At 43.7% G+C, this 27,884-nt stretch overlaps 1 protein-coding gene across 3 annotated transcripts in view; it reads right to left on the bottom strand.

The window, feature by feature from the left end:
- Positions 1-5,941: 5,941 nt before the first annotated feature.
- Positions 5,942-27,884, bottom strand: part of TEX15 (testis expressed 15, meiosis and synapsis associated) — a 330,325-nt gene continuing 308,382 nt past the window's right edge. For 2 of the 3 annotated variants that reach the window (XM_033915922.1, XM_033915913.1), the window contains exons 11-12: positions 19,372-19,496; positions 5,942-7,619 (exon numbers count right to left, since the gene is read on the bottom strand). In XM_033915922.1, coding sequence (XP_033771813.1) covers positions 7,536-7,619; positions 19,372-19,496 — 209 coding nt within the window. In that variant the 3' untranslated portion in view covers positions 5,942-7,535. The remainder of the gene's footprint in view (positions 7,620-19,371; positions 19,497-27,884) is intronic. The other variant, XM_033915932.1, reaches the window with a different exon arrangement.

The raw sequence follows: 27,884 nt of genomic DNA, 5'->3' as shown, positions 1-27,884 counted from the left end.
CTTGAATACTAGAAGTATGGTCCTTAACAATTGGATAAATGATTGATTGTTTCCAGAGTTTGGGTAAAGAGCCTGATGTTAGGCTAGAGTTGACCAACTCTTTGATGTATGGTCCAAAAATGGAAAAAAAGCGTTTTAATAGCAAAGGAGGAATGACTTCTGAGCTGGTCCCTTTTATATTTAGAGAGTTTAGACATCTTTCAATTTCCTGTAAAGTAGGGAGAGTGAAACTAGAATATTTTGAAAAAGGCAGATTGGTAGCAATAGAGTCAGCGAAATCATTGGCATTGCTAGGGGTAGGAATTTGTGAAAAATTCTCTCTGATTTTTTGTATTTTGTCTGCAAAGTAAGTTGTGAGGGCTTGTGCTGATGGTGCTTGATTAATTTTGTTTTTTTTTGCTTTGAAGTTAAAGATTTGACTATTGCAAATAGGGCGGACGTGTTTTTTGCTTTCTTGATCTGTTTGGAATAGTATTTTCTTTTAGCTTTATTGATTTCAGATTTGTAATATGTTGCGTGTTCCTTGAACTTATTAAGATTGAAGAGTGTTTTGTTCCGTCTCCATTTACATTCAAGGGAGAGTAGTTGTATTTTGATTAGGTTCAAATTAACTGAATACCAAGGATTTTTTACTTTGCGAGGGGAGATTGTAAAGGTAGTAACAGGTACAAGTGAATCTAGGAGCTTAGTAATAGAGTTATTCCATTCTAGGGTTTTGTCGTTGATAAAGAGACTAGATAATTTGTTTAAGGTAAGGTCAAAATTAGACAGAATGGACGAGGCTTCCAGATTATTAAAGTTCCTAGAGGAAATAGTTTTAGATTTTAATTTTGGACTATGGTCAAAGGTTTGTTGTTGAAAGAAAACTAAGAAATGATCTGACCAAGGAACTTGTATGATAGGAAAAACTTGAAAGGAGTTATGTAGAGAAGCTTGGACTAATACCATATCCAAGGTATGGCCAGCAATGTGAGTAGAGTTGGTTATTAATGGCACAAGATCAAGATCTCTTAAAAAGGTAAGAATTTCTGACGTAGAGGCGTTACTGGTGTCATCAAAATGGATGTTAAAATCACCTAAGATAATAGGATGGATGGAAGAAGCGCAAAATTCCAAAATAGTACTCGACGGGATACATCTTTTGACATTACCGCTCCTTCAATCTGGAATTCTCTTCCAACCCAAATAGAGGCAGAAAACAATCTTGAAAAATTCAAGGGAAGTTTAAAATGCTTTTCAAAGATGCCTATGAAAGCTGACCCAGCTTCCTGATTACAAAAGCTGTTCCAGTCCTCTGATTGCTTTCCTTTATTCTGATTTTTGTCCCTTCCCCCTCTTCCTTTCGTTTTTACCTTATATGTTTACTTTCCTTTAAATATTGTAGTTCTCCCTATTTTCCTCTTGTTTTCACCGTATGTCAGTATGTATTGTTTTTATTGTAAGTTATGTCTATATTGTTTTTAATTAGCCTCTTGATTGTTTCCCCATTTAATTTTATTAGCCTCTTGATTGTTTCCCTATTTAATTTTATTGTACAACGCTTAGAATTTTTGATTGGCATTTTATCAAAATTTTAATAAATTTGGAACTGGTTTGCTCTGCAAAATATGAACAAGTGATAACAAGCACAAAGGCAACTTAGAAAAACATTGAGGAATAATGCAATACTAACCTACAGTGTGCAGCAAGCACCCCAAGAAAGGCCTTCGGTAATGTGCATATTCATAGAAACTCGCCACAGGATCTGGCAATTGGCTGGAAAATCTTCAAGCCTGTAATGAGAGTAACCGAGGCAGAAAGGAGCAGGCTACTCCAAACAACTGAGTGAATATAGAGAGGGCAGGTTGTATGGAATCCTCCAGGGACTAACAGAAAGATTATCGAAGGTATAAACCTAATATTCCATTTTGTTATGTCCCTTCCAGATTCCATATGCTAGATGATGAATCAAAGCCACGTTAGTTAGAGAGAGACAGAAGAGCCTGCCCTCAAACCCAAGGTCCTGAAAAACAGCATTAGAACGCGCCACCACAACTGCGTGCTGCAGGTGATGTAAGTCATAGAAATGGCTATTCAAATCCATTGAGCAATCAATGACTTGGCCACTGGCTTACCACGGCGAGGCGCAGCAGTTAGAACAAAAAGGAGATCACACAGCCTGAACTCATTAGTTCTCTCCAAATAATGGAGCAAGACCCTCCGGACATCCAACTTGCGTAAGATCTGAAATTTGAGTTCTGAACCTGTTGGATGAAAAGCAGGCAACCTAACCGCCTGGTTGACATGAAAGACCGAGACCATGGTCAGTAAGAAAGAAGGTACAGTACAGCGGAAAAACACCCGTGTCCATAATACGGAGAAAGGATTCCCTGCTCGAAAGAGCATATAGCTCTAAAATACACAGCGCTGAGACAATGGAGACCAGAAAAACCGTCTTGATCATAAGGTTCAGAATAAATTCACGCCGATCTTCAAGAAAGGTTCGAGGGGAGATCCAGGAAACTACAGATCGGTGAGTCTGACCTTGGTACTGGGAAAGATGGTAGAGGCGCTGATAAAGGACCGCATCATTGATCACCTTGACGGACACAATCTGATGAGGACCAGCCAGCAAGGCTTCAGCAAAGGAAGATCTTGCTTGATGAACTTGCTGCACTTCTTCGCGGGGGTAAACAGGCAGATAGACAAGGGTGACCCTGTCGAGATTATATATCTAGATTTTCAGAAGGTGTTCGACAAGGTCCCTCATGAACGACTACTTCGAAAAATTGTGAGCCATGGAATCAAGGGTGAAATACTTATGTGGATTAAAAACTGGCTGGTGGATAGGAAACAGAGATTGGGGGAAAATGGACAATACTCGGATTGGAAGAGTGTCACAAGTGTAGTGCCACAGGGTTCAGTGCTTGGACCCGTGCTCTTCAACATATTTATAAACGACCTGGAAATTTTTACAATGAGCAAGGTGATTAAATTTGCAGACAATACGAAGTTATTCAGAGTAGTGAAGAACAGAAGGATTGTGAAGACCTACAACGTGACAAACACATTCGAGAAATGGGCTGCGACATGGCAAATGAGGTTTAATGTGGATAAGTGTGAGGTGATACATGTCAGTAACAAAAATCTTATACATGAATACAGGATGTCCGGTGCAGTACTCAGAGAGACCCCCCCAGGAAAGAGACTTGGGAGTAAGTCAATGAAGCCGCGATGGCGGTGAAAAGAATGAACAGAATGCTAGGAATGATTAAGAAGGGGATCACAAACAGATTGGAGAAGGTTATCATGCTGCTGTACCAGGCCATGGTATGCCCCCACCTGGAATTCTGCATCTAGCATTGGTCGCTGTACATGAAGAAGGACACAGTACTACTTGAAAGAGTCCCGGGAAGAGTGACTAAAATGGTTAAGGGGCTGGAGGAGTTACCGTACAGTGAGAGATTAGAGAAACTGGGCCTCTTCTCCCTTGAAAAGAGCCATGCCATAAGACCAAAATGCTGTGGGTTCTCCGAGGACACAAGTCCCTGACTGAATAGATATTGATGAAAAGGGAGCCGGAGCTTCTCGTACTACTGAAGATGTATGAGAACCGCATACCACAGGCGGCGAAGTCAATCCGGAGCCACTAGAGATACTACGCCGAGATGCGTCTGTTCAGTGGATGAGCTGACCAACCAGAGACCATGTGGTCGGGGACTGGAATGGCAGCCTGCACCTTCAAACTCAGGTGGGTTTCGCTCCAGACGCATACAGCCTGTGCTTGAAACCTGTGACAAGGTCACCGGCCAGCAGACTCCCAAGGGAAGGGACCCCGAATCTATAAATGGTGGCACACAGTAGACTGGCTCCACAGATCCACCAGAGCTTCTCTGAAAAGCTGCAGTTCAGCACCATGGGATTATGTCCTTTCCTCCAACAGGGGACCACCGGGAAGGGGTTTCGAGGCACTGAAGCCACTGAGAAATGAACTTTAAGTGAAAAAATAAGAAATAGAAGCAGAGCAACCGCTAAAGACTTCTGCACGAACTGCTTGCAGAAAATGAAACTGGATTTGTTTTACCAGCTCTCAGGCTAAGGGGGTGAACATGTGCTCTGAAAAGTTGTGGATTTATGTAATACCCAGAGTGTGGGTTGGGATTGAACACCTAGCATATGGAATCCGGAATAGATGTAACAGACTTAATTTTTCAAAATGAGACAGGTATTGAACTAAGTGGTTAAAATAGAAAGCATAGTTGAGGATGCGGCTAGTAAGCATCGTATTTTGAAATAGCTTACGATGAAAATCTGTCCAAAGTACAAGTTCCCATACTTGGAGGTGCAATGGCATATGATCTGGATGACCACTTCGAAACAGATTCAATCAGAAGAGGCTGATGTTGCACTTGTGGCCTATTAAAGCCAGGACATCCAGTTTGGATGGAGCTACTGGTAAATGAAGGGAAGTCTCCCAGTTTTTCAACATGATGTCCCATGAAGGTCATGAATTGGGAGTTTTAAACAGTCCCTTGGGAGCTGCTAAAAGTCAAGCGCATCATAAAGTGCAGTTCTTGCGATGGTTCAGATTCCAGATGTACAGAAAGAGCTTATGAACATGGTAAAGGTTTTCTATTGGTAATCTATGTCTAGATGGAGGAGGAGATATATCTGACAAAAGTTCATAGGCCTCTGGTGCAGAATATTATGGATCAAAAAAATCCTGAAGGGACTGGAGTCCTTGTATTATGAATGGCTATGGTATCAATGGCTACGGTACTATAGCGCAGGGATGTAGTTTTCAGTCCAACATCTATGAGGAGGAAGTGCTCCAATGATGAGACCTGGAGTTCTGTTGAGGAGGAGACTAAGATGTGGTACAGTGAGACTTCTTAGAGCCATGCTTGGGCTAGGCTGGGCCAGTACTAGAGGAGTCATTGCAGTAGTTGGCTTTGATTGACCTCAAAGCATCGTTGCTAGTGCCTGTTGGAACAGCTCTCGCAGTTGATCTTAATTGTGGGTTGCAGTACTATGGATGGTACTGATGGTACAGGGTGTTGACACGAGACTGCTGTTGATGCCATTTGGCATGTATTGACTTACTCAATACTACAGATGCCGGCGTTCTTTGGCATACACCATTTTCGGTGATACAGATGCTACCTTCTTATCCTGTTTTCTTGATGGTGTCGGCATCGGTACCAAGGCAGCTGAGATCGAATGATGCAGAGATTGCTGATGTCGATGCGGTGTTGACATCAGGTATTGATGACATTTGTGATGATTCCTGGGTCCAAAAATATTTTGTCTGTTACAGACATTGAGCTTTCAAAGAACGATTTTATAACTTTGAAAAACTCTGACAAGAGTCTACCCGGTGCCCATAACTAAAGCACCGAAGACACCAATTATTTGGATCAGTAACTGATATGGCCCTATTGCAACTTAAAAAAATAAAGTAATATCAAAGAAATGAAAATTAATGAAGAAAATCGATACGGGAAGGCACAAAAAGGGGGAAAAATAGCACAGTGAGAGAGATTCCAATGACTTTTAGACTGTCTGTACTGGGCTCCGTGAATAACATCACCCATCATCTGTGAGAACATGCTACCTGCTTGTCCTGGGATAACCTGCTTGTCTAGAATGACACACACCCATTGTACTGGAAATAATTTTGAATATCATGGGGTATGTCTTTAAGGGAAAAGCTACTTTCTGGGGAACTGACAATTCCTGAGAAGACGACTTTGGGAGCATAAGTTGATTTAAAACACTGTAAGCCTGAAAGTTAAGCACTTCTAAATTTATATAATTTTCAGATTTCTATTCACAGAGCTGTTTGGATTCCTAGCATGATAATTACTGGACAGTATACTTTAATCACATAGTTTCTCTGTACCAGGAAAACATTAAATACTATATGCACACTTTTGTTTTATTAACACTAAAATATACAGTACTACAGTGTACAAACAGTATGTAGAAAATATTGGTGATTCCTCCAACAGAAATAATGAACTAAAGAAAACACTATTTTTGAATCTTAAAAATAGCGCATACTTGGTCTAAAATACAACATTAGGCATTTGGATAATAGCCATCAATAAATACAAGCCAAACAAGTCAGTTCCAGCATTTACATCCAACAAGAGGCAGATTGATTGTATGTGCAAATGTTATCTAGAGTTATTGTTGGTAAAGCTCTTTAATCTTCATATAAAATGCATGACATGCAAAAAATATAGCTACTGCAGACTACTTCATAGCTTGTGTTATACCATCAAAATTACGGCATTACAAAGCTTTCACAACTAATCTAATAGGTATTGTACAATACCTACAAAAATCCTCAAAATATTCTCCACTAAGATACAAATAACACAAATGTTTCATTTTTGAAAGGCACTACTCTTGCATTTATACTGGGGTCCTTTTACAAAGACACGCTAACCAATTTACCATGCGCTAAATACTAAGATACCCATTATATTGTATGGGGCGCCTTAGCATTTAGCGCGTGCTAATTGTTAGCGTGTGTTAAATCGATTAGCGCGCCTTAGTAAAAGGACCCCACTGTTTAAATACACTCATTTCCAGACTGTGAAAAAAGTGATACAAAATTCTTTTCTGATGAGGAAAAAAAATATTGGAATTATTCAAACCTATCCTGAAAATAAATAAATTTGGTTGTACAAGAACAAAGAAAGCAACATTCTTGCTTAAAGAAATTAGCTGCCATTATATGCAGATTAAAGAGGGGCATTCATTGAGGGGCACTGATTTGCCCCTCCTTTTTATGAAGCTATGTTAAGGTTTTTCTTATCGCCAACCATGGCGGAAAAAGCTCTGACACACAGAATTCCTATGAGCTCTGGAGCTTTTACTTCTGCGGCCTGCGATAAAAAACTAACGTGGCTTCATAAAAGGAGGGGTTCGTGTGTGCTGTGTTAGCATGTGCTAAATGTTAAGATAAGTATTATATTCCTATGGATATCTTAGCATTTAGCGCGCATTAACTCTGTTAGCGGGTGCTAAACCAGTTAGTACCCCTTGATGAATTCCCCCTAAATAAACATAAAATATTAATATAAAAGTTTACATGTTGTTACAAGAATGCCACTTAAAAAGACCACAAACAAAAAAAACCCTCGATTTGAACCTGTTTTGTTTTAAATACCTTGAAGCTGATCTCAAGCTTTTTTTATAAACCTTATTTTTATTACAGAATATTTTTGCGCATTATACTAAGTATTACAGCACACAAGAATTTGAACAAACTTTTTTCTTATTTTGTAAATAGGTATCAGTGCATTCTTCCTATCTAGCTGGTAGATAGGCATTTCTAATACACACTTTCCTTCTGAGATTGCGCAAAAAAGAGATTTTACTGTTACCAGAACAAAATTAAAAATGTAATATACTTATGAAGTAACATGGTACATTTAAAAATTCTATAAAGTATTAAGAGTATGCAGGATTACATTTATACCACCAATTCAAATATTAAACTTATTTTTTAGGAAACAATATTCTGTGAATTCCTTCCCCTCTACTCAAAACACCACAAACTCAATTCTTTGCAGTTTTGCAGTCACAGAGAAGATTTCAATAGCCAGGACAAATCTACTGCCAGGAACCTGAAAACACAAAAAGATTCAGCATTAATATCAATTTTTGTAAAATCTGTGGAAGATGTTCACTAAAGATGCACAAAGCAGCTACTGTGGGTGTTAGCATGAGGTAACCATTAGCATGAACATGCACTCCATTGGCCCAGGTCCCATAGTTAAGACTGTGAGCCCGTTGGACAGATGGGGAAAATACTTAAGAGTATCCGATTACAATTCAATGTAAACTGCTTAGGATATAAGCGGTATATAATTAAATAAAATAATAAATAATGGTTACCACCTGCTAAAACCAGTGAACATGGACAGTGAAGGGCATGGCCAGCAATAACAGCAAGTACGAGTATCACGACTGATGACAAGAGTAGCAGCAGTAGACACCTCAAGAGGTGGCATTATGTGCAGCCCATTAAGAGAAAGGAATTGGGACTTATATACCATCTTTTTATGTATTTATACAACCACACTCAAAGCAGTTTACATACAGATACTTTGAGAATTTTCCCTATCTGTCCCAGTGGGCTCACAATCTATCCAAAGTATCTAGGGCAGTGGAGGATTAAGTGACTTGCCTAGTCACAGGGAGAACCCACAACCTCAGGGTGGTAAGGCTCTAACCCTATGCCACACTCTTCTTCAACTCCCCAACATAAGCATGCCTTTCCCCAAGTTGATCCTCCCCATTGTTAACTCCAATTAACCCCCATCTGGTCCCCTCCCACAAAAATCAAGCCTCCTATCCCAATAAGCACACTCCTAGATGCTAATCCCAATAGAAAGATCCCCAAAGCAACCCCACTCCCAGCAGTTACTCTCCAAAAACCATATCCCAAACTTCTCCCTCCCTTGGATTTATCTGGTGTTGCCCTGGTAATCTGGTGGGCCGGGCTACCAAAGTGCTGCTCTAGATTTAATATGGACCTAATGATTCCTAGTAGCAGTACAACAATTCCCCTTTTAGGGGTCATAGGTGCCAGTTTGGAAGCAGAACAATGCCAGGTAGAGAGAGAACTCCACCCCATCCATTAGTGGCAATACTGTAAGACAACCTCTAGGGTTCACTGATGCCATTTTGAATGCAGTATAGCACTGAAGTGGATGGAATGGAAGTCCAGGGGGCTGAAGAGAGAGTTAAGTTATGGTGTTGGGGCACCTGTTGGGAAGCAGAGTTGCTCTAGGGGTTAATTTTTGGGACAGTTGATGTCTGGGAAAGAGAGAGTAGGTTCTTACCTTGCTAATATTTTTCTAGTAGACCAGTTTGTCACTCTGGACAGATGGGTAATATCCCCATGCTCGCGAGCTGTGCAGAAGGAATCCACTCCAGCTTTTGAATCCCTCCTCTTTCACTAGAGGGCTCTGCTGCCCCCTTCAGTTTGTACCAAAGCAGGCAATAGCTCAACACAGAAACACATGTGAAGGAGGTTACAGGGAAACTCCCCCAACTACAACTCTTGTTCTGCTCTGAAATAATAAACATGTTAAACATTGCCATTAAACAATCAAAATAGAAACATTTATGGAGCTCAAGTATAACCCCAATGTGTTATAGTAATAGTTCATTAATTCCTACATTTACTCCTACATCCATATTTCAGTTTGGACTTGAACTTTGTGATTGAGATAGTAGGTAGGTACAGGAGATATCAGAGTGGCACTCCAGAATGACACACCTATCTACTAGAAAAAAATATTAGAAGGCAAGAACCTAATCTCTTTTCTAGTGCAATAGGTATGTCATTCTTGACAGAGAGGATGTACAAAAGGAGTCCCAGAAAGCTAGGACAGGACCACTGTGCCGGCTCATAACACTGAGGACCCAAAAGGTGGAGTCCTCCCTTGCCGCTACATCAACTTCATAAAACTTGGCAAAAGTATGTAGAGTGGACTAAGTCACTGCCTTACAAATCTCCTCAGGGGATTCTGCCCAAGCTTCTGCCCATGAAGAAGCCAAACTTCTAGTTGAATGTGCCTTTATGGAGACTGGTGACTGTTTATCACAGGCAATATATGCTGATGGAATGGCCTTATGAATCCATCTGGATATTGTGGCCTTGGAAGCTGGAGCACCACATCTAGCTTGACTAATGAGCACAAAAAGATGGTCAGATCGCCTGAAGTTGTTGGAGACCTCAAGATATTGTAGAAGCACTGCTCTCACATCCAACTTTTTCAAAATCCACCCTTCTTTGAATCTGTGGGCTAGAATGCCGGCACGCTGACTTCTTGATTGACCTGAGAAGCCAAAACAACCTTTGGCAAAAAGGATGGAACGGAGTTCAAAGAGACTCCTGCTTCTGTGAACTTGAGGAAAGGCTTCCTGGAAGAAAGAGCCTGCAGGTCCAAGACTCTTCTCGTTGAGGTAATAGCCACAAGAAAAACTGACTTGAGCATTAGAACCATCAATGATGCTTCCTTCAGTGGCTTGTATGTAGCCTGACTGAGGCCTTGCAAAACCACAATAAGGTTCCATGAAGGAAATAGGTGCTTTACCAGCAGCTCCCTCTTTAGGAATCTAGCTATGACCAGATGGAACGCCAATGAAGCCCTATGCTTGCGAACCGTGGACAAGAGTCCTGCCACTTAAACTCTGAGGGATGCCCCTGTAAGCCCCTTGTCAAGGCTTGTCTTGAGGAAGACCTTCATGGAGATTGGAGCAGAGAAAGGCTCTGCCTTCTCTTTAATGCAGCAGTGCTAGAAAGTTTTCCACACCTTAGCATAAGCAGACAGTTGGAGGCTTTTTGGCTCTAAGCAGGGTACTCAAGCAATGCTGTAAGAGCAAAGAGATCTGGAACTTTTATGACCACTGGCCCCTGAGAAAGAAGGTCTGGCTATACTCGCAGTCTGAGGCTTGCGCCTTTCTGAAGAGCACTAGCTCTACATACCAGTCTGTGGAGTCAATCTGGAGCCACAAGAATGACTGTTCTTTGATGGCTTGCAATCCTGTGAAGTGTCTGACCTATTATGGGCCACAAAGGAAACACATACAAGAGCTTGCTTTTTGGCCATGGCTGAACCAGAGTGTCCAGACCAGCACTTCTATGTATGGATCTTCAACTGAAGAATCAGACCGCTTTCTTGCCTCTTTTTGCCATCAAATCAAACGTTGGGTAACCCTAGTGCCAAACAAAGGATTGGAAGGCTGCTACAGACAGCATCCATTCAACCAGCGTCTGTCTGTGAGGAAATTGGCCTGGGCATTGTCCACTACTGCTACATGCATCACTGAAAATGTCTGAATAAATTCCACCCACCTGCATAGTAAGTGGGCCTCCAGACACAGCTGTATACTCTTGATGTCTCCCTGGTGAATGACATAATCCACTACAGTATCATTGTCCAAGAAGAACTGGACTACTTACCCCTCCAGATTTTTCTCCAATTTTTTCTCCAGTCTCTGCAATGCCAACTGAATGGCACAAGTACCAATATGTTGACTGACCACTTCTTTTTGGAGGCTGAACAACGCCCCTGGATTGGGCGTCCATTGCAGTGAGTTCCCCAGTCAAACAAGCTGACATTCATTGTCACAATTACCTACAAAGCTATTCTGAGGGGTATACCCTCATACTGGCCCAGACCTCCAAGTCCATGGCAGAGACATCTGCAGGGAATCTGACCGAGGTGACCACCTCAACAATAACGCACTCTGGAGAGAGCGCATGTGGGCCTTTGCCCAAGGGACCATGTCTATCATGGCTGCCGTGGAGCCTTGCACATGGAGGTAGTGCCACATGGACGGAGCTGGTCAACATTATCTGAGAGCAAAGCTACTGTCTGCGTGCCTCTGGAAGGTAGAAAACAACCTTCTGATGTGCTGAAGAAGACTCCCAGGTATTTCAGGGATTGGGATGGAACCAGTTGGCTCATTCAGAAATTCATTATCCAGCCCAGGCTCTGCAGGACCTGAACCATGTGGGCTACCATTTGTTCTTCTGGGAATGACGGAGCTCTGATCAGCCAGTTAGCCATATATGAGTAAACCTGCAAGCCTGAGTTGCATAGCTGGGCAGCTACCACTACCATCCCCTTGGTAAAGATGTGAGGAGCTGTGCCAGCCCAAAAGGGAAGAGCTGACAACTGGTAATGATTTTCTGGAATTATGAAGTCTCAGAAACTTTCTGCGTTAGGGATGGGAATGTGCAGATAGGCCTCTGTCAATATCCAGCAAGGCCAGAAAATTCCCTTGTTGCCTCCATGCGAAAGCGCAGCACAGGAATGCGCAGGAATGAAAGATCCAGAATGGGTCTCCAGTCGTCTGAGCCTTTCCTGGGCATGATATATCTACCCGCGCCTGAATCTTTGGCCGGCACAAACTCTATGGTCTGAATATTTAACACCTTATGAACTGATCTACTGATAGTTATGGGGGACTTTAGTGCAAAAGTAGGAAGTTCATCTGAAGATGCAGTGGTTAGAAAGCATGGCATGAAACAGGTGATAATTTAGTACAGTTTTGCAAACCAAACCAATCATGAATACGCATTTCCAACACCACAAATGTCGCCAGTACACATGGACCTCTTCAAATGGCATGTATCAAAATCAAATTGACTACAACTGTATAGGACAGAGATGGAAATCTGTAGTTTTGATTGCAAGAACTAAACCAAGAGCTGATTATGGAAGTGACCACAAGCTTTTGACATGCTTTTGATCTTCAAAGTAAAGCTTCACAAGAAGATTAGAGACCTCCCAAAAAGCAATGTTACTTACCGTAACAGTTGTTATCGAGGGACAGCAGGCAGCTATTCTCACTAGTGGGTGATGTCATCCGACAGAGCCCCGATACGGACATCTTGCAAGCATGTCTTGCTTGAAGAAACTCAGAAGTTTCGAGATGCCCGCACCGCGCATGCGCCAGTGCCTTCCCGCCCGATGCTCCGGGCGTGTCTCCTCAGTTCAGGTAGCTAGCAGAGAAGCCAACCCAGGGGAGGTGGGTGGGACGTGAGAATAGCTGCCTGCTGTCCCTGGATAACAACTGTTACGGTAAGTAACATTGCTTTATCCCAGGACAAGCAGGCAGGTATTCTCACTAGTGGGTGACCTCCAAGCTAACCTCAATGGGATGGAGGGAGAGTTGGCAACTTAGGAGAACAAATTTTGTAACACAGTTTGGCCAAACTGTCCATCCCGTCTGGAGAAAGTATCCAGACAATAATGAGAGGTGAATGTATGAACCGAGGACCAAGTGGCAGCCTTACAAATCTCCTCAATCGGTGTCGATCTGAAGAAGGCTACAGAGGCTGCCATTGCTCTGACCCTATGAGCCGAGACCTTACAGGGAAGAGGTAATCCAGCCTGGGCATAGCAGAAAGAGATACAAGCCGCCATCCAATTGGAGATGGTGCGCTTCGATACAGGTCGTCCCAACTTGTTTGGATCAAAGGAGACGAAAAGTTGAGGAGCAGTTCTGTGTGGTTTGGTGCGATCCAAGTAGAAAGCCAACGCACGCTTACAGTCTAGAGTGTGTAGAGCTGATTCTCCAGGGTGAGAATGAGGCTTTGGAAAAAACACTGGAAGCACAATGGATTGGTTGAGATGAAATTCAGAGACCACTTTAGGCAGGAATTTCGGATGAGTGCGGAGGACCACCTTGTCATGATGGAAAACTGTGAAAGGTGGGTCCGCCACCAAGGCCTGAAGCTCACTGACCCTGCGAGCAGATGTGAGGGCCACCAGAAAAACCACTTTCCAAGTGAGAAACTTTCGGGGAGCCTTGCTCAGAGGCTCAAAAGGAGGTTTCATAAGCTCAGAAAGGACAACATTTAGATCCCAAACCACTGGAGGCGGTTTGAGAGGAGGATTGACATGAAAAAGTTCTTTCATAAATCTGGAAACCACAGGATGAGAAGAGAGAGGTTTCCCTTGTAGAGGCTGATGGAAAGCCGCAATAGCACTCAGGTGAACTCGTATAGATGTCGACTTGAGACCAGACTGAGACAGATGTAAAAGATAGTCCAAAACAGAGGATAGGGAGGCTCGCTGAGGCTCCTTAGAATTGGAAATACACCATGAAGAAAATCTAGTCCATTTTTGGGAGTAGCATTGACGAGTAGCAGGCTTCCTGGAAGCCTCCAAGACATCCCTCACCGCCTGGGAAAACTGGTGCGGAGTTACGTTGAGAGGAACCAAGCTGTCAGGTGGAGAGACTGCAGGTTGGGATGAAGCAGTGAACCTTGATGTTGAGTAAGCAGTGAAGGAAACACTGGGAGAAGGGAGAACCAAGGTTGTCTGGGCCACCGAGGAGCAATCAGAATCATGGTGACATGATCCGATCACAACTTGACCAGAGTCTTTTGAATGAGAGGAAATGGGGGGAACGCATACAGGAAGCGATTCCCCCAATCCAGTAGAAAGGCATCTGCCTCGAGATGATGAGGAGTGTAGATCCTGGAGCAAAAAAGAGGCAGTTTGAAGTTGTGGGGAGCCGCAAAGAGATCTATCTGAGGCGTTCCCCACTGAGCAAAGATCTGATGAAGGGGCATGGAATGGAGGGTCCATTCGTGAGGCTGTAGAAGCCGACTCAGCTTGTCCGCCAAGACATTGTCCTTCCCCTGAATGTAGACAGCTTTGAGGAAGGTGTTGTGGCGAACCGCCCAATCCCAGACTCTGAGAGCTTCCTGGCAGAGGGAGGCCGAGCCTGTGCCCCCTTGCTTGTTGACATAATACATGGCGACCTGGTTGTCGGTGCGAATGAGGACCACCATGTCGTGCAGTAGATGTTGAAAAGCTTGAAGAGCATTGAAGATGGCTCTGAGCTCCAGAAGATTGATTTGATGAAGTCGGTCCGCACAGGTCCAGAATCCCTGAGTGCGAAGCCCATCCAGATGCGCTCCCCAGGCATAGGTCGAGGAATCGGTTGTGAGAACCTTCTGGTGGGGAGGAGAATGAAACAGCAAACCTCTGGATAGATTCGAAGAGGTCATCCACCAGAGCAGAGACTGCCGAAGAGCAGGAGTGACTGTGATGTGTCGAGTCAACGGATCCGACACCTGAGTCCACTGAGATGCCAGGGTCCACTGAGGGATTCTGAGGTGGAGTCTGGCAAACGGCGTCACATGAACTGTAGAGGCCATGTGGCCCAGGAGGACCATCATGTGTCTCGCCGAGATGGTCTGGCGAGAAGACACAGACTGGCAGAGATGAAGAAGAGCATCCATGCGCTGAGAAGGAAGGAATGCTCTGAGACGAATGGTATCCAGGACAGCCCCGATGAAGGGCAGAGACTGGGTCGGCTGTAGATGAGACTTGGGAAAGTTGATCTCGAATCCCAAACTCTGCAGGAACAGAATCGTGGACAGGGTCGCCGAGAGGACCCCCGAGGCCGAGGGAGCCTTGATCAGCCAGTCGTCGAGGTAGGGGAATACCTGAAGACCCTGGTTCCTGAGTGCTGCGGCCACCACCACCAGACATTTCGTGAAGACTCTGGGAGACGAAGACAGGCCGAATGGAAGCACTCAGTACTGCAGATGGAGATGTCCCACCCGAAATCTGAGGAACTTGCGAGAGGCCGGATGAATGGGGATATGAGTGTAGGCCTCCTTGAGATCCAGAGAGCATAACCAGTCGTTCTGCTCGAGGAGGGGGTAGAGAGAAGCAAGCGTCAGCATGCGAAACCTCTCTTTGACAAGGAATTTGTTGAGGACCCTGAGGTCCAAAATGGGTCGCAGATCTCCCGTCTTCTTCGGAACAAGGAAGTACCGAGAGTAAAACCCCTGGTTCAGTTGGTCCATAGGAACCGGCTCCACGGCGCGAAGCCGGAGCAAAGCCTGAGCTTCCTGAAGAAGAAGGGCGGTCTGATTCAAGTTGGAAGGATACTCTCTTGGAGGGTGGTCCGGAGGGACCCGATGGAAATGAAGAGAGTATCCCTCCCTGATGATAGTAAGGACCCAGAGGTCGTTTGTTATGGTCTCCCAGCGATGATAAAAATGATGGAGACGCCCTCCTATGGGAAAAACAGGGGGAGGCAGAACGAAGTTGGTTATGCCCTCGACGAGACAGTCAAAAAGGCTGAGTGGTCTTAGGGACAGCAGGCGACTGAGACTTAGGCTGACCCTTCTGGGGAGGCTGACGCTTCGCCGCTTGCCTCGCAGGAGGAGTTTGCCTCGGCTGATAACGCCTCTGATAAATCAACGGTGGACGAGAAGGTCGAGACTGCTGAGGCTTAGGCTTCGGCCGAAGGATAGATTGGAAGGACTTTTCGTTGTCAAACAATTTCTTCGTGACAGTCTCGATGGATTCGTCAAAAAGATCCGCCCCAGCACACGGGACGTTCGCCAGGCGGTCCTGAAGATTCGGGTCCATATCAATGGTCCGCAACCAGGCCAACCGGCGCATCGCCACCGAGCAAGCCGCCGCTCGGGCTGAGAGTTCGAACGCATCATAGGCAGATTGCATCAACTGAAGCCGGAGTTGGGACAACGAAGCGACCACTTCCTCAAACTCAAACCTAGCCTGGGACTCGATGTATGGAGTGAACTTTCGAAGCACAGGCAGAAAAAATTCCAAGTAGGTTGCAAAGTGGAAGTTATAATTCAGGACTCTAGACGCCATCATCGAATTCTGATAGATGCGTCGCCCAAACTTATCCATGGTTCTGCCCTCGCGACCCGGAGGCACGGAAGCATAGACCTGGCCAGGATGAGACCGCTTGAGCGAAGATTCGACCAGGAGGGACTGGTGAGAAAGCTGAGGACCCTCGAAGCCTTTATGATGTACCGTGCGGTACCGCGAATCCAATTTGCCAGGGACCGCAGGGATAGAGTAAGGAGACTCGAAGCAGCGCATGAAGGTCTGGTCGAGGAGCTTGTGCAGGGGAAGCCGCAAGGACTCCGCCGGAGGCCGAGGCAAGTGCATGGTATCGAGATACTCCTTGGAATATCGAGACCCCGCATCTAGAGTAATGTCCAAGTCATCCGCCATCTGCCTGAGAAACGATGAAAAGGACAGTTGGTCCGCTGTCGCCGGTCTGCGAGACGGACTAGAAGAAGACGAAGCTTCAGGCTCTAAAGAGGCCTGCGAGCAACAGGACGAGTAGAAAACCTCGTGGTCCTCGAACTCCGGGCCCGGAGGGGGAGACCCCGTCGAAGCAGCATACACCAACCGAGGCAACTTCTTCTGAGGCGAGACGGTTGAGTGTCGAGAGGAATGCTTCGAAGAATGCCTGGACCGATGCCCCTCTCGATGCCTGGAAGGGGATCGAGTCCTTCTGTGAGAGACTGGGTCAGACGCTTCCAAGGAGCAGATCGGACTCGATGCCGTCGATCGCAAAGGTGGAAGAGTCAGTGCTTCTCTGGACGTCGCCCAGGCTTGATAGGGAGTTCGGAAGAACTCGTTCTGCTTCTTGCTATGCCCCGGACTGGATGGCCCCGAAGGTGGATGCCACACTGAATCATGGGGCGGAGTAATCGGTTCCAAGGGAGGCAGGTCACTAAACGAGGGTTTCCTCGAGGGAATGGGCTCCAAGGGAGGCATGTCACTAAGAGAAGCCCTCCTCGAGGGAATCGGTTCCAAAGGAGGCAAAGCACTATCGGAGGACCTCCTCGAGGACCCGGACACCGCTCGCCGCTCCTCCTCGCCGAGCAACGAGGTCGTGCGGCGAGGAGGAGGAGGAGGGGGCGGTCCGCCCCTCGAAGCCGAAGCAGGGAGGTCACCCTGGATGGTGGCAATCAGTCGAGGCCCCATGGTTTGCATGAGTTCAATGAACTGAGCCTCCAGAATGGACCGCAGCGAAGCCGATATGGAGGGATCCGCACCAAAAGGGGGCCCTTCCGCACGGTCTCCGCGCTCCTTCGGTGCAGTGTGCTACTGCTTGCCAGCTTTCGGCACCTTGAGCACCACCGGTGGAACTGTAGGGTCGATACCTGCTCCGAGGAGACGGAGGAAGGCACCGGCGCCGAAGCCTGGGCCGAAACCGGGGTGAATGATGCCGGCTTCAGGAGGCCTGGAGCAGCTGGGGAGGCAGCGGGCTTCACTGAAGGAGTCGAAGCCCCCGTCGATGTTGCAGGATCTGACGAAGCTTCCATCTTGAACATGGACTCCCAGAGCAGACAGTGGCGCTTAAACGCTCTCGCCGTCAGAGTGGAGCAAGGCCGGCACGATTTCGGAAAGTGATCCGGTCCCAGACACTGTAAGCAGCAATGAGGGTCCGTGAGCGAAATCGCACGCTGGCACTTGCTACACTTTTGAAACCGGTAATCGGCCGGGACATAGGCCGGAAAAGCTCCGCCGCAAGGTCGAAGGCGCGGGGCCTCAGCCACGCGGCCGACCCGGAGTCGGAAGGAAAATTTTTTTTTTTTTTTTTTTTAAAGAAATCAAAAAAAGAAATAAACGCACAGGAGAGCCCAAAAGAACTCAACCCGCGGCAAAAAGAAGGCAAAAAAAGATATTCAATGGGCGCAAATTGAAGATAGACTTCTCAGCTCCGCGGAAGAAAAAGAACTGAGGAGACACGCCCGGAGCATCGGGCGGGAAGGCACTGGCGCATGCGCAGTGCGGGCATCTCGAAACTTCTGAGTTTCTTCAAGCAAGACATGCTTGCAAGATGTCCGTATCGGGGCTCTGTCAGATGACATCACCCACTAGTGAGAATACCTGCCTGCTTGTCCTGGGATAATATGACATTGAAAATATTCCATCAGCTAATTGGATAAAACTAGACAACAAATTTTCCTGTGTTGATACAGGAGATAGAGAGCCTGAAGTGTTGTGGAATGATATCAAAACCGCAATTAATGATGAAGCTAAAAAAATACTCCAGAAGAGAAAGAAAGCCACAAAATCACCTTGCAGAACAAAGAAGACAAGCAAATTGTTCCGATGATAGAGAAAAACTATCACAAATGAAGTGAGTGTTTCAACTTCAAGTTCAGAAAGACAAAGAATGATATCTAAAGGATATTTGTCAAAAATTGAAACATAATGTGTAAATGGAAAAACCAGATTAGCCTTTTCAGGTGGTTAAGAGATTGTGGCAGAAATTCCAGCCTCGATTGGGGATGCTTAAAGACGCCAATGGAATGATATTGAATGATCCAGAAAGCATTAAAAAGAGATGGAAAGAATATATGGAAAATCTATACAAAAATGACAATGAGGATAACATTGGGGAAATTGAACTGGAAACTGACACTGAAGAAGAACCAGATTTAAAAAAAAAAAAAAAAAGAAGTCATAGCAACAATTAAAGCTTTATTGAAAAACAAGTCACCTGGTTTTGACGGTATTTCAAAGGCTCAGAAGGTGCTATCTTGGCTTTCACTTGACTCTGTCAACAGATTTTGAATGAAAAAACATGTCCAACCGATAGAAGATCACTGTTCATACCTATACCAAAGAAATGTGAAGCCAAGGCCTGTAACAACTACAGAATGACTGCATTAATTCCACATGCCGGTAAAATACTGTTGAAAATAATACAATAAAGGCTACAATCATACATTGAGCAAGAACTATCCAAAATTCAGGCTGGTTTTAGAAAATGTCGAGGAACATGAGACATGTTAGATGGATATTGAAGAAGAGCAAAAATACCAAAAGCCCCTATACTTTTGCCTGATCAACTACAGAAAAGCGTTTGGCTGTGTGGATCACAATAAACTATGGAGAACTCTAGCACAAATGGGAATACCCAAACACATAATTCGGGCTGATAAAGAGCATCTATGAAAATCAAGAAGTTGCAATGATAACACAATATGGTAATACTGATTGGTTTCCAATAAAATGTGGTATCAGGCAAGGATGCATCTTGTCACTTTACCTGTTCAACCTTTATGGTGAAGCCATCTTCAGAAAAGAAAATTTGGAAGACAAGAGCATTGATTTCAAAGTTGGTGGCTGAAATATAAACAACCTTTGCTATGCAGATGATACAACGCTCATCACCTACAGCAAAGAAGACATCGAAAGATTAGGATCTTACCTCTGCTATTTTTCTTTCTTGTAAATCCTTACTTTATTCTGGGAACGGATGGGTGTTATCTTCTCTGGCTAGCCAGGGGCTGTAGGAACTTCACTTAATATAAGTTTTAGCTCCTCCCTCTGCACATATCCCACGGAGCATGCTCCCTGGATATCAGTTAGTCTTCAAGCAACTAGGAATCTCTACAGGGAAAACAAGAAACAAGAGAGAGAGGGGAACAGGGAACTCCCCGCCAAACAATCAATTCTGCTCTTATTAACATATTCAAAACAGCAACAATGAAAACTAGAAAACAGGTTATGAAACATTAAAACCTGAACAATAAAAAACAGAAGAGATGAGCTCCTACAGTCTGGCTTGTAGGAATACAAAACTGATGTCCAGGGAGCATGCTCCAGAGGGAGGAGCTAAAACTTTTATCAAGTGAAGTTCCTACAGCCCCTGGCTAGCCAGGGAAGACAATAACCATCCATTCCTAGAAAAAAGTGGGATTGTACAAGAAGCTGTATTTATTGATAAAATCAAAGCTAAAAGTCATAATAAGGGATTAGAAATGAACATAAACAAAAAGAAGATCAGGAACACAAATACCAATGAAGATTGAGCTGAGTGGATACATTGAAAACAACCATGGGGATGATGCTGGAGAACCTTACAGGGTTAACACAAAACCGATTTCTTTTTAGATTTGTAATTCATCAAGTTACTATGAACTATGGCTACAACCTTGCTTGTTTTCTCTGGTCGCCCTGCCAGGGAGTCCATAAACCAGTCCATTAGGGAGCTGAGTGAATTTGAACTTGTAACCGCTCTGAATGATCTCCACCACCCAACAATCTGATGAGATCTGTGCCTATACTTCCGCATACTCAGAGCCATCCCCCCATCATCGGACCTGCTCAGGACCTGGTATCATTGTGCTTTCTTGGAAGTTGGAGCAGAATGAAACCGGAGGCTTAGCTATGCCTGTGGCCTGAGAATCTCTGTCTGGCTCCCTGGAAGGATCTCTGAGATAAGGCTCTACCTGAGTACTGTCAAAAGTGAAAATTAGACCATCTGGGGCATCTAGAGGCTCGTGGTCTGCTGTCAGGTAGAGGTTTTGGCCAATGATCTGCTACCTTGTGTGGAGTGGCACTCGCTCGTGGGCTGTAGGGGGCACTAATGGAATGGATAGTGTGCAAGACATGGTGCAGGATTTGTGTAGTTTTTTCTACAAAAATGCCAGCTTTTCGTATGGTTCTGGGTAAACTAGTTAGTACATATGAAAGTTAAGGCCACGCCCACTAGAAGTGGACAAAAAAGTTGGTGAATAAAAATCTGAATATGGAAATAGCAAAGGCCAGAAAAACACACTACAGATTAATATTAAGGAAAAGCATAATAATATTCTCTTTATGTATTTTGTTGTTAAGCCAGACCATAGAGGAAATCAGGTAATGCGTAACATACATCTAGAGCAGGGGTCTCAAAGTCCCTCCTTGAGGGCTGCAATCCAGTCGGGTTTTCAGGATTTCCCTAATGAATATGCATGAGATTTATGTGCATGCACTGCTTTCAATGCATATTCATTGGGGAAATCCTGAAAACCCGACTGGATTGCGGCCCTCAAGGAGGGACTTTGAGATCCCTGATCTAAAGGTATTAAGAACTCCATCTTGAGTTAGTGACTCCGTTTTGTGTCAGTGACTTTCTGTCTTCTTTGTTCTCTCTGTGTTTCCCACCTTGAGCCTCATGGCTCTAATTAATACCAGACCTCTCAGTCTGGTTTGTGGAAGATATAGGGTTTCATGTTTTTGAATACAGATAGTTATATGTATCGTATGAATGCAATATACCGTGTTGGGTGTGTATGTGTGTAAGATCCAACGAGTGATTATGTGTGTGATAAGTGGTATGAATGATGTGTGAATGGGTTTTGAAAAACATATTTTATATATTTTAAACCTGAAGAAACTTTAAGGGAGCCTAAGAGGCAACATCTGGAAATAGTTAGAGCCAGAAACACTGTACCAGTCTTTGAGAGACTCAGAGCAGGAAGGGTCAGCTGCTTTGACCTCCAGCATAGGAGGGAGGGGGAGTAGGCCTCCTCCTTCTTCTGGTGCTGACAGGGACATGAATTTATCAGCAGATGCTGAAGAGAAATGCAGGCTGAATTTAACACAGACGAACTGTCTGATTTAAGTTTTGAGAATGACAAAAAGGGTATTGGGTATGTTATATGTACTAATGTTTTATGCATATTTAGAAAGTAATGTAAACAAAAATATGATTTGTGAAACTTTTTCGGTGTCAAAAAAGAAGTTCTTTATATAAACCTAAGGACAGGCTCCATCGGCCAATTGGCTGACAAGTAATGATGTCAGACTGGACAGAAAATATATATTGGTGAGCAATGAATTATCGGTGGGGATTCTTTGTCAGAAATGCCAGCGTTTGGCGCCTGTAATGACTCCCACCGATGACGCAAATAATCTTTTGATGAATGTTATGGAAATAAATAAACGCAATACATTTTTTTTGTTGAACCTTTTGCATCATGTGCCATCATTCATGTACACTTTACCCATCTATGAGCAAACCTGGTTGCTCATTTGGTACCCCAGATGGGACTGCTGCTTTAGAGCGCGCTTGAGCCAGACACTGTGCACTCTACGCTCCAGGTGTGTTCTTGCAGAAAGAATTTTTTTTTGGATGCGGAACAAAAGATGATCTGTTATCAGTGTCAGCCTAGCATTGCTAGCATTCAGCATTTTGGTTGCCCTTACTATGTTTTTAGTTAATCATAGATACCCAAATTGCTCGCAATTTGTTGTTAAACACATACATATGCTGAATACTTGGTTTGACATGCAGTCAGTTACAGCCCAAACCAAGCAACGTAGACATAAACGTGAACTATTGGACACTATTCTAGGTGGCACAGGAACTGCACTGAGTGCTCTTTATACAATTGATATAGAGGTACTCCACAATAAGATGGGATCCACCTCTCAACATGCTTCTGATGGGTTCACCTCACAGCATATTATTAATGAAGCTTCCTCTAAATTATCCAATGTAATTGTAGACACATTTGCTCTTATTTCACCCATTATAGAACATAAAATTATGACCTTAGCACATGAGGAATATAGGTTGGGAAAGAATATTTCCTGGGCTATGGCCTGTGATCAAGTACAGATCGAGCTTATTACTATCCTAAAAGAAATTCTATCTGAATTTGCTATAGCTCACCTTAATTGGTAGACAGTGAGTGTTCCAATCTGTTCACCTCAAGGATGCTCTATCTGTACTTTGATCCCATTGTTATTTATCCTGTAGTTAATATTGGCGTGCAGCTTGATAATATGCTTTTATATCCCTTGAATCACATCACATGGGTATTACCGCTGGATGATACCTGGACTAAATTTAAGCCAATGGATCCCTCACTCTGTGTGCAGATACCATTTCATTTCAAGTGTGAACTTCATCAGTTTAAAGAGACTGTCAGTTCCTACTGGACTAATTCATCTTCCTGCACCCTGACTGCAAAGACTTCTCTACCTTCTCACACATGCTGTACACAATGTTTCCTGTTCATTGTTTCCTATTCGTTGGATTCCCGGATTCATGACAGCCACCTTCCTAAGAACGCTTTGCTGTACAGTTCAACCTATTTACTGAACAGTACCTGGTGTAGTCATTCACCTCTGTCCTCCATCAGCATTAATGGGACAACCTACTCCACACCTCTGGTAGCTAATGATTCTATGGACATTCCAGACTTTATTTCTAATGCTGTGCATCCACTACCTCTTGGTATGGGCTACGAGACATTTCACAAGCTGCATGTTATTACTGAACTCCATGACTACATTGAACAACTTAAGAAAACCTCCAAAGAAGTGAATCATACCGTCACTTTTGAAAATGGACAGATTGAACAAACTGTTGAGAATTTGCTACAAGACGCTCATGTCTCAGTTTGGGAACTTTTCTTTGGGTATTCGCCCACTGCAAACCATGTATTTAGTGTTTTAATTTATCCTATCGTTATCTTAATTATTGTACAAATTTTGCTATGTATTGTTATGATTTTCCTTTGCTGTAAATTGAAACACATGTACATTTTTTTACAACGCATATCCCATAAAGTTCCTTCTAGCTTTTAAGACAGTTATACATGAATTTCTAGTATCTTCTCTGACACTTGCTAATTTGGTTCTAATTTGGTTAATTTGGCATAACCTATTGCATTGCATACCAGGGTCAGACATAATATATGATCTCATATCCCAAACTCGCATACTCATGGTACCTTTATGCATCCCTTATGCACGGTTCATTCGCTCAAAGACAGGTAAGATATAGCATCTTGGGTTTCCCCGCCCAGATAACTGTACAACCTAAGACAGAGGTTTGAACTCATAATGGGAACTGTTTATCTTCACAGCTTGGAGATTCTGTAGGACAGGGGACGTGCTGCTATAATGTTAGAGGTAAGAGAGGCATCTGCAAAAGGCAGACTGGCTGTTTAAAAATAAAAATAAAAAAAGTATGGGAGATGTCAGCCTAGCATTGCTAGCAAACAGCATTTTGGTTGCCCTAACCAATGTCAGCAAAGGCCTATGGGACATTATATCAATCTGACTCTGGAATGTTGATGCAGTTAGACCCTAAATGCTCCTGCAAAGAATTCACATACATTAAGCATCCAGCCAGACTGGATTGTTTATGAAGAAGATAGGCTGCTTGAATGGGACAAAGAAGTCACAGACTAATCCCATCTACCATGCCTGCAAGTGTCACACCGTCCTTATCAATTAAACTAACCATTGTTTCAAACAGTTTACAAATTATAAACAGAAAGATACTGGGAAATACAATAGTTTCTATATTCAGAATAAGATTCCAAACTATAAAAGCCTTCTCTCTGCAACTCACCTCTCGCTCTCTATCTCTGGAACCTGAAGCTTGGAACATCACCCCCCACCTCCCTTTCTCTCTCTCCTTCTCTCTCTCTATCCTCACAGCACCTATTCTCTCTCATTCACAAGAGCACAGAAGCAGTCTCTGTAATTGTAAAACTTATATCTCTCATTAATTGTAATGCTTAATTGTAACTTTTATGAATCTTGCTTTTTCTGCACAATACAGTGGTACCTCGGTTTACGAGTACACCTGTTTGCAAGTGTTTTGCAAGACGAGCAAAACATTTGCAAACTTGGTGCCTCGTAAACCGAGCGTGCCTCGATTTGCGAGCGCCCCCCTTGCGAACCGGCACCCTCCCCCCCGCAATCCGGCACCCCCCGCCGCCATCGGGCACCCCCCCACCGCGACCTGAGGTCCTCCCAACCCACCCAAACCCTCTTCTTACTTTGATGTAGCCTCCGCACCTGCACCAGCATGTCCTGTGCTGTGCCGATGCCCGAAAATCTGCCTCCGGTGCTGGGCCTTGAGCATGCGCACATGCTCAAGGCCCAGGACCGGAGGCAAATTTTCGGGCACCGGCACAGCACAGGACATGCTGGTGCAGGTGCGGAGGCTACATCAAAGTAAGAAGAGGGTTGGGGTGGGTTGGGGGGACATCAGGTCACGGCGGGGGGTGCCCGATGGTGGCAGGGGGGTGCCGGATCGCAGGGGGGGAGGGGGCCGGTTCGCGGGAGGGGGCCTTCGGGGGGAGCAATGCTGATTCTCATGGGGGGGAGCAGCGCTGCTGGCCTCGGGGGGGGGGGGTGGAGGGTGGGAACCTATCAAAGCGAGTTTCCATTATTTCCTATGGGGAAACTCGCTTTGATAAACGAGCATTTTGGATTACGAGCATGCTCCTGGAACGCATTATGCTCGTAATCCAAGGTACCACTGTATATCTATTCTTTATGCAAACACTGTTAGTGGTCTTTGTGAGTGATTTTACTTCCTGGTGAATCTTCTGTAAGGGTATTGAACTTGGGACTGTGGATTGTAAGGCCGCTTCAACCATAACCCCTCCAACCTTACATTTTGGAGGGGTCCAACCTTACAATCAGAATAACAGATTTGCGAATCCCTAGGAAGACGAGAGTGAATTGTAAGTACATGCGTGTTTTATTTGAATAATAGCGAAATGGTAGGAAAAGAAAAATGAAATAAAAAGGGAAACAGAAACAAGAAAAAATTAACATGTAATAAACTCTAAATATGTGATTAGATTGTAAATATGTACAGTGAGAGGTTAGTGAGGTAATCATAGAAGAAGAAAAAAAACCAAGCATGGGTCCAGGTTTCTTTGCTGCGATCCAAATTGCTTCTTCTCTATGAAAACAAAAAAGAAAAAAAAAAACTGCAGCTGTGGCATCTTTTAAATCTGGTTCTCCTCTCTGCTGAACCGAGCCGAGCTGCATGTCTGAATTAAGTTACGGAGTCTGTGAAAGAGAGAAAAGGAAAACAAAAATGCCATCTGGTTTTCAATTGGGGAAAAAGTTTCCCGCGCTGTTCAGACCTTTGTTCAGATCCCCCTCCTCCTTCTCCCTCAATGCCTTCCACAGTGACTATCACATGGGTTGGAAGGCGGGCTTTTGAAAGCCCCCCTTTCTCCAGGAGGGAGAGGGGAGGGGGGAATGGAGCAGCATGGATTTTCTTTGTCTCAGGGCTAGAGACTTTTCAAAAGGTATTGTGCTTAAAATATGTTTATATACTAGTCATTTGAGGAATTTTAAAATGTAGTAGCTTGCAATTAAAGTAAGAATGTGAAAATATAAGGACCCAGAGGGGCTAATATAGCCTCTCTGGTTAGATTTTAGGTTTGCATGGCTGAGGGAATGCATGCTACATTAGAACACAGGATTCTTTTTTAAAGAAGTCCTGGAGCAAATTTATTTGCATAGTAAAAGGTTTTATTGAAAATTTGTAGTTTAGCAAGGCATGAAAAAAATGAAAAATTACATAGTTTGAATATGTTGATTTAAGTTAAAAAAGGCTTCTGTACACCGAGATCAGACTTTGCATAGCTAAGTGAGACATGCTGAGGTAGAACAATAGAACTAAGCTGTTTCTATTTAAAGGGCTCATGAAAAGCAGGAAAAGCATGGAGAGAAATAGGAGTCATGATATAAACTTGATTAGAACTGAATATAGATTTCAGAGCACATGTTTCTCTTTTCTTTTATTTTTAAAAGTTATAAGAGGGAGTAAAAGTTTTACAGGAAAAGAAAACGAATGTAGGTCTAGAAAGGATTGAGAAAGTGTTTTCAGACAGATGGAAGAGAATGAAGAATGTGATTTTAGACAAATAATATTTGTCAAGCAATAAGGAACTAGAGTTTGGTCTTAAATGAAGTGGATTTGTTACATGAAGTGAATGATTTAAAGAGAGTTGAGCCAGATAATTTACATGTTCTGGCAGTCGTAAAGAGTGCCTGCTGGTTTATACAGCATGCTTTTAGAAGGTATAGAGTATGTGAAAGTAGAAGGTATAGAGTATGTGAAAGCAGGAACCGAGGTAAGTGTTGGGAAAAAGAATAAGAGAAAGTTTGTCAGACATGTTAAAGAGTATTCAAGTGTGAGCAAGTGAAGCAGTGCATGAAAAAAAAAATCCCTGCCTTTGTATTTCTATCCCAGTGTTCAAATTAGTTCTGAATATGAATTTTTGTTCCCCTGTATGGCTTATAAATTATTTTTAAAATTGTGTATTCCATGAATGTTTGATTAGGGATTAATCACATTTTAAATATACTTTAAAATTAAACTGGGGAGTTTAAAGGAAAGATTAACGGAGATAGAGGTTAAGTACCCATATTTTTTTTTTTTAAATTGAAATATATGATAACCAAAGGGTTTGATAACATTGATAAAGGTAATAAACAATTATAATAGATATTTATGTAAGTGGATGGATACCGAGCTGGGTTTTAGTTTTATTTTTTTTATAAGTAAGCACTTCAGGATAGGAACCTGATACAGAAAATGGATTGAAAATAATTATTTTGTGCTAGCAGAAAGTTTAATTATGTTCCTTAGGAAATGGGTCTGCATTTTAAATTTTCCTGTGGCCATACTTGGTATTACAGGACTCTGTAAAAGTGTTATTTACTCTGTGTTTTGTGTTTCAGCTACAGGACCCCATAAGAGTCTTTTTCAACTGCTGTTGCTTTCAACAGTTCAGCTCAGAGGCTGTAGCTCTCCGCTGCAGGGACTAGCAGGGGCTAGTCCTGTCTGCAGAGGGGTACACCATGTTATTTTCTCTTTGTTGTCTCTTCTTAATGAGTATGGCTTTCCTTACAGTGCCCACATCAACCATCCTGAGGGAAAGGAGCAGTACCACATTCCACCACTAGAGCTGTATTTGAAGGGCACAGAGAATCCAAGCCTGAGTTTTGGAGGGAATTTCA

Source organism: Geotrypetes seraphini, chromosome 1 (assembly GCF_902459505.1).
Source record: "Geotrypetes seraphini chromosome 1, aGeoSer1.1, whole genome shotgun sequence".
NCBI lineage: Eukaryota > Metazoa > Chordata > Amphibia > Gymnophiona > Dermophiidae > Geotrypetes > Geotrypetes seraphini.
The sequence above is the reverse complement of the archived record's forward strand: the minus strand, read 5'-3'. Positions and strand labels throughout refer to the sequence as shown.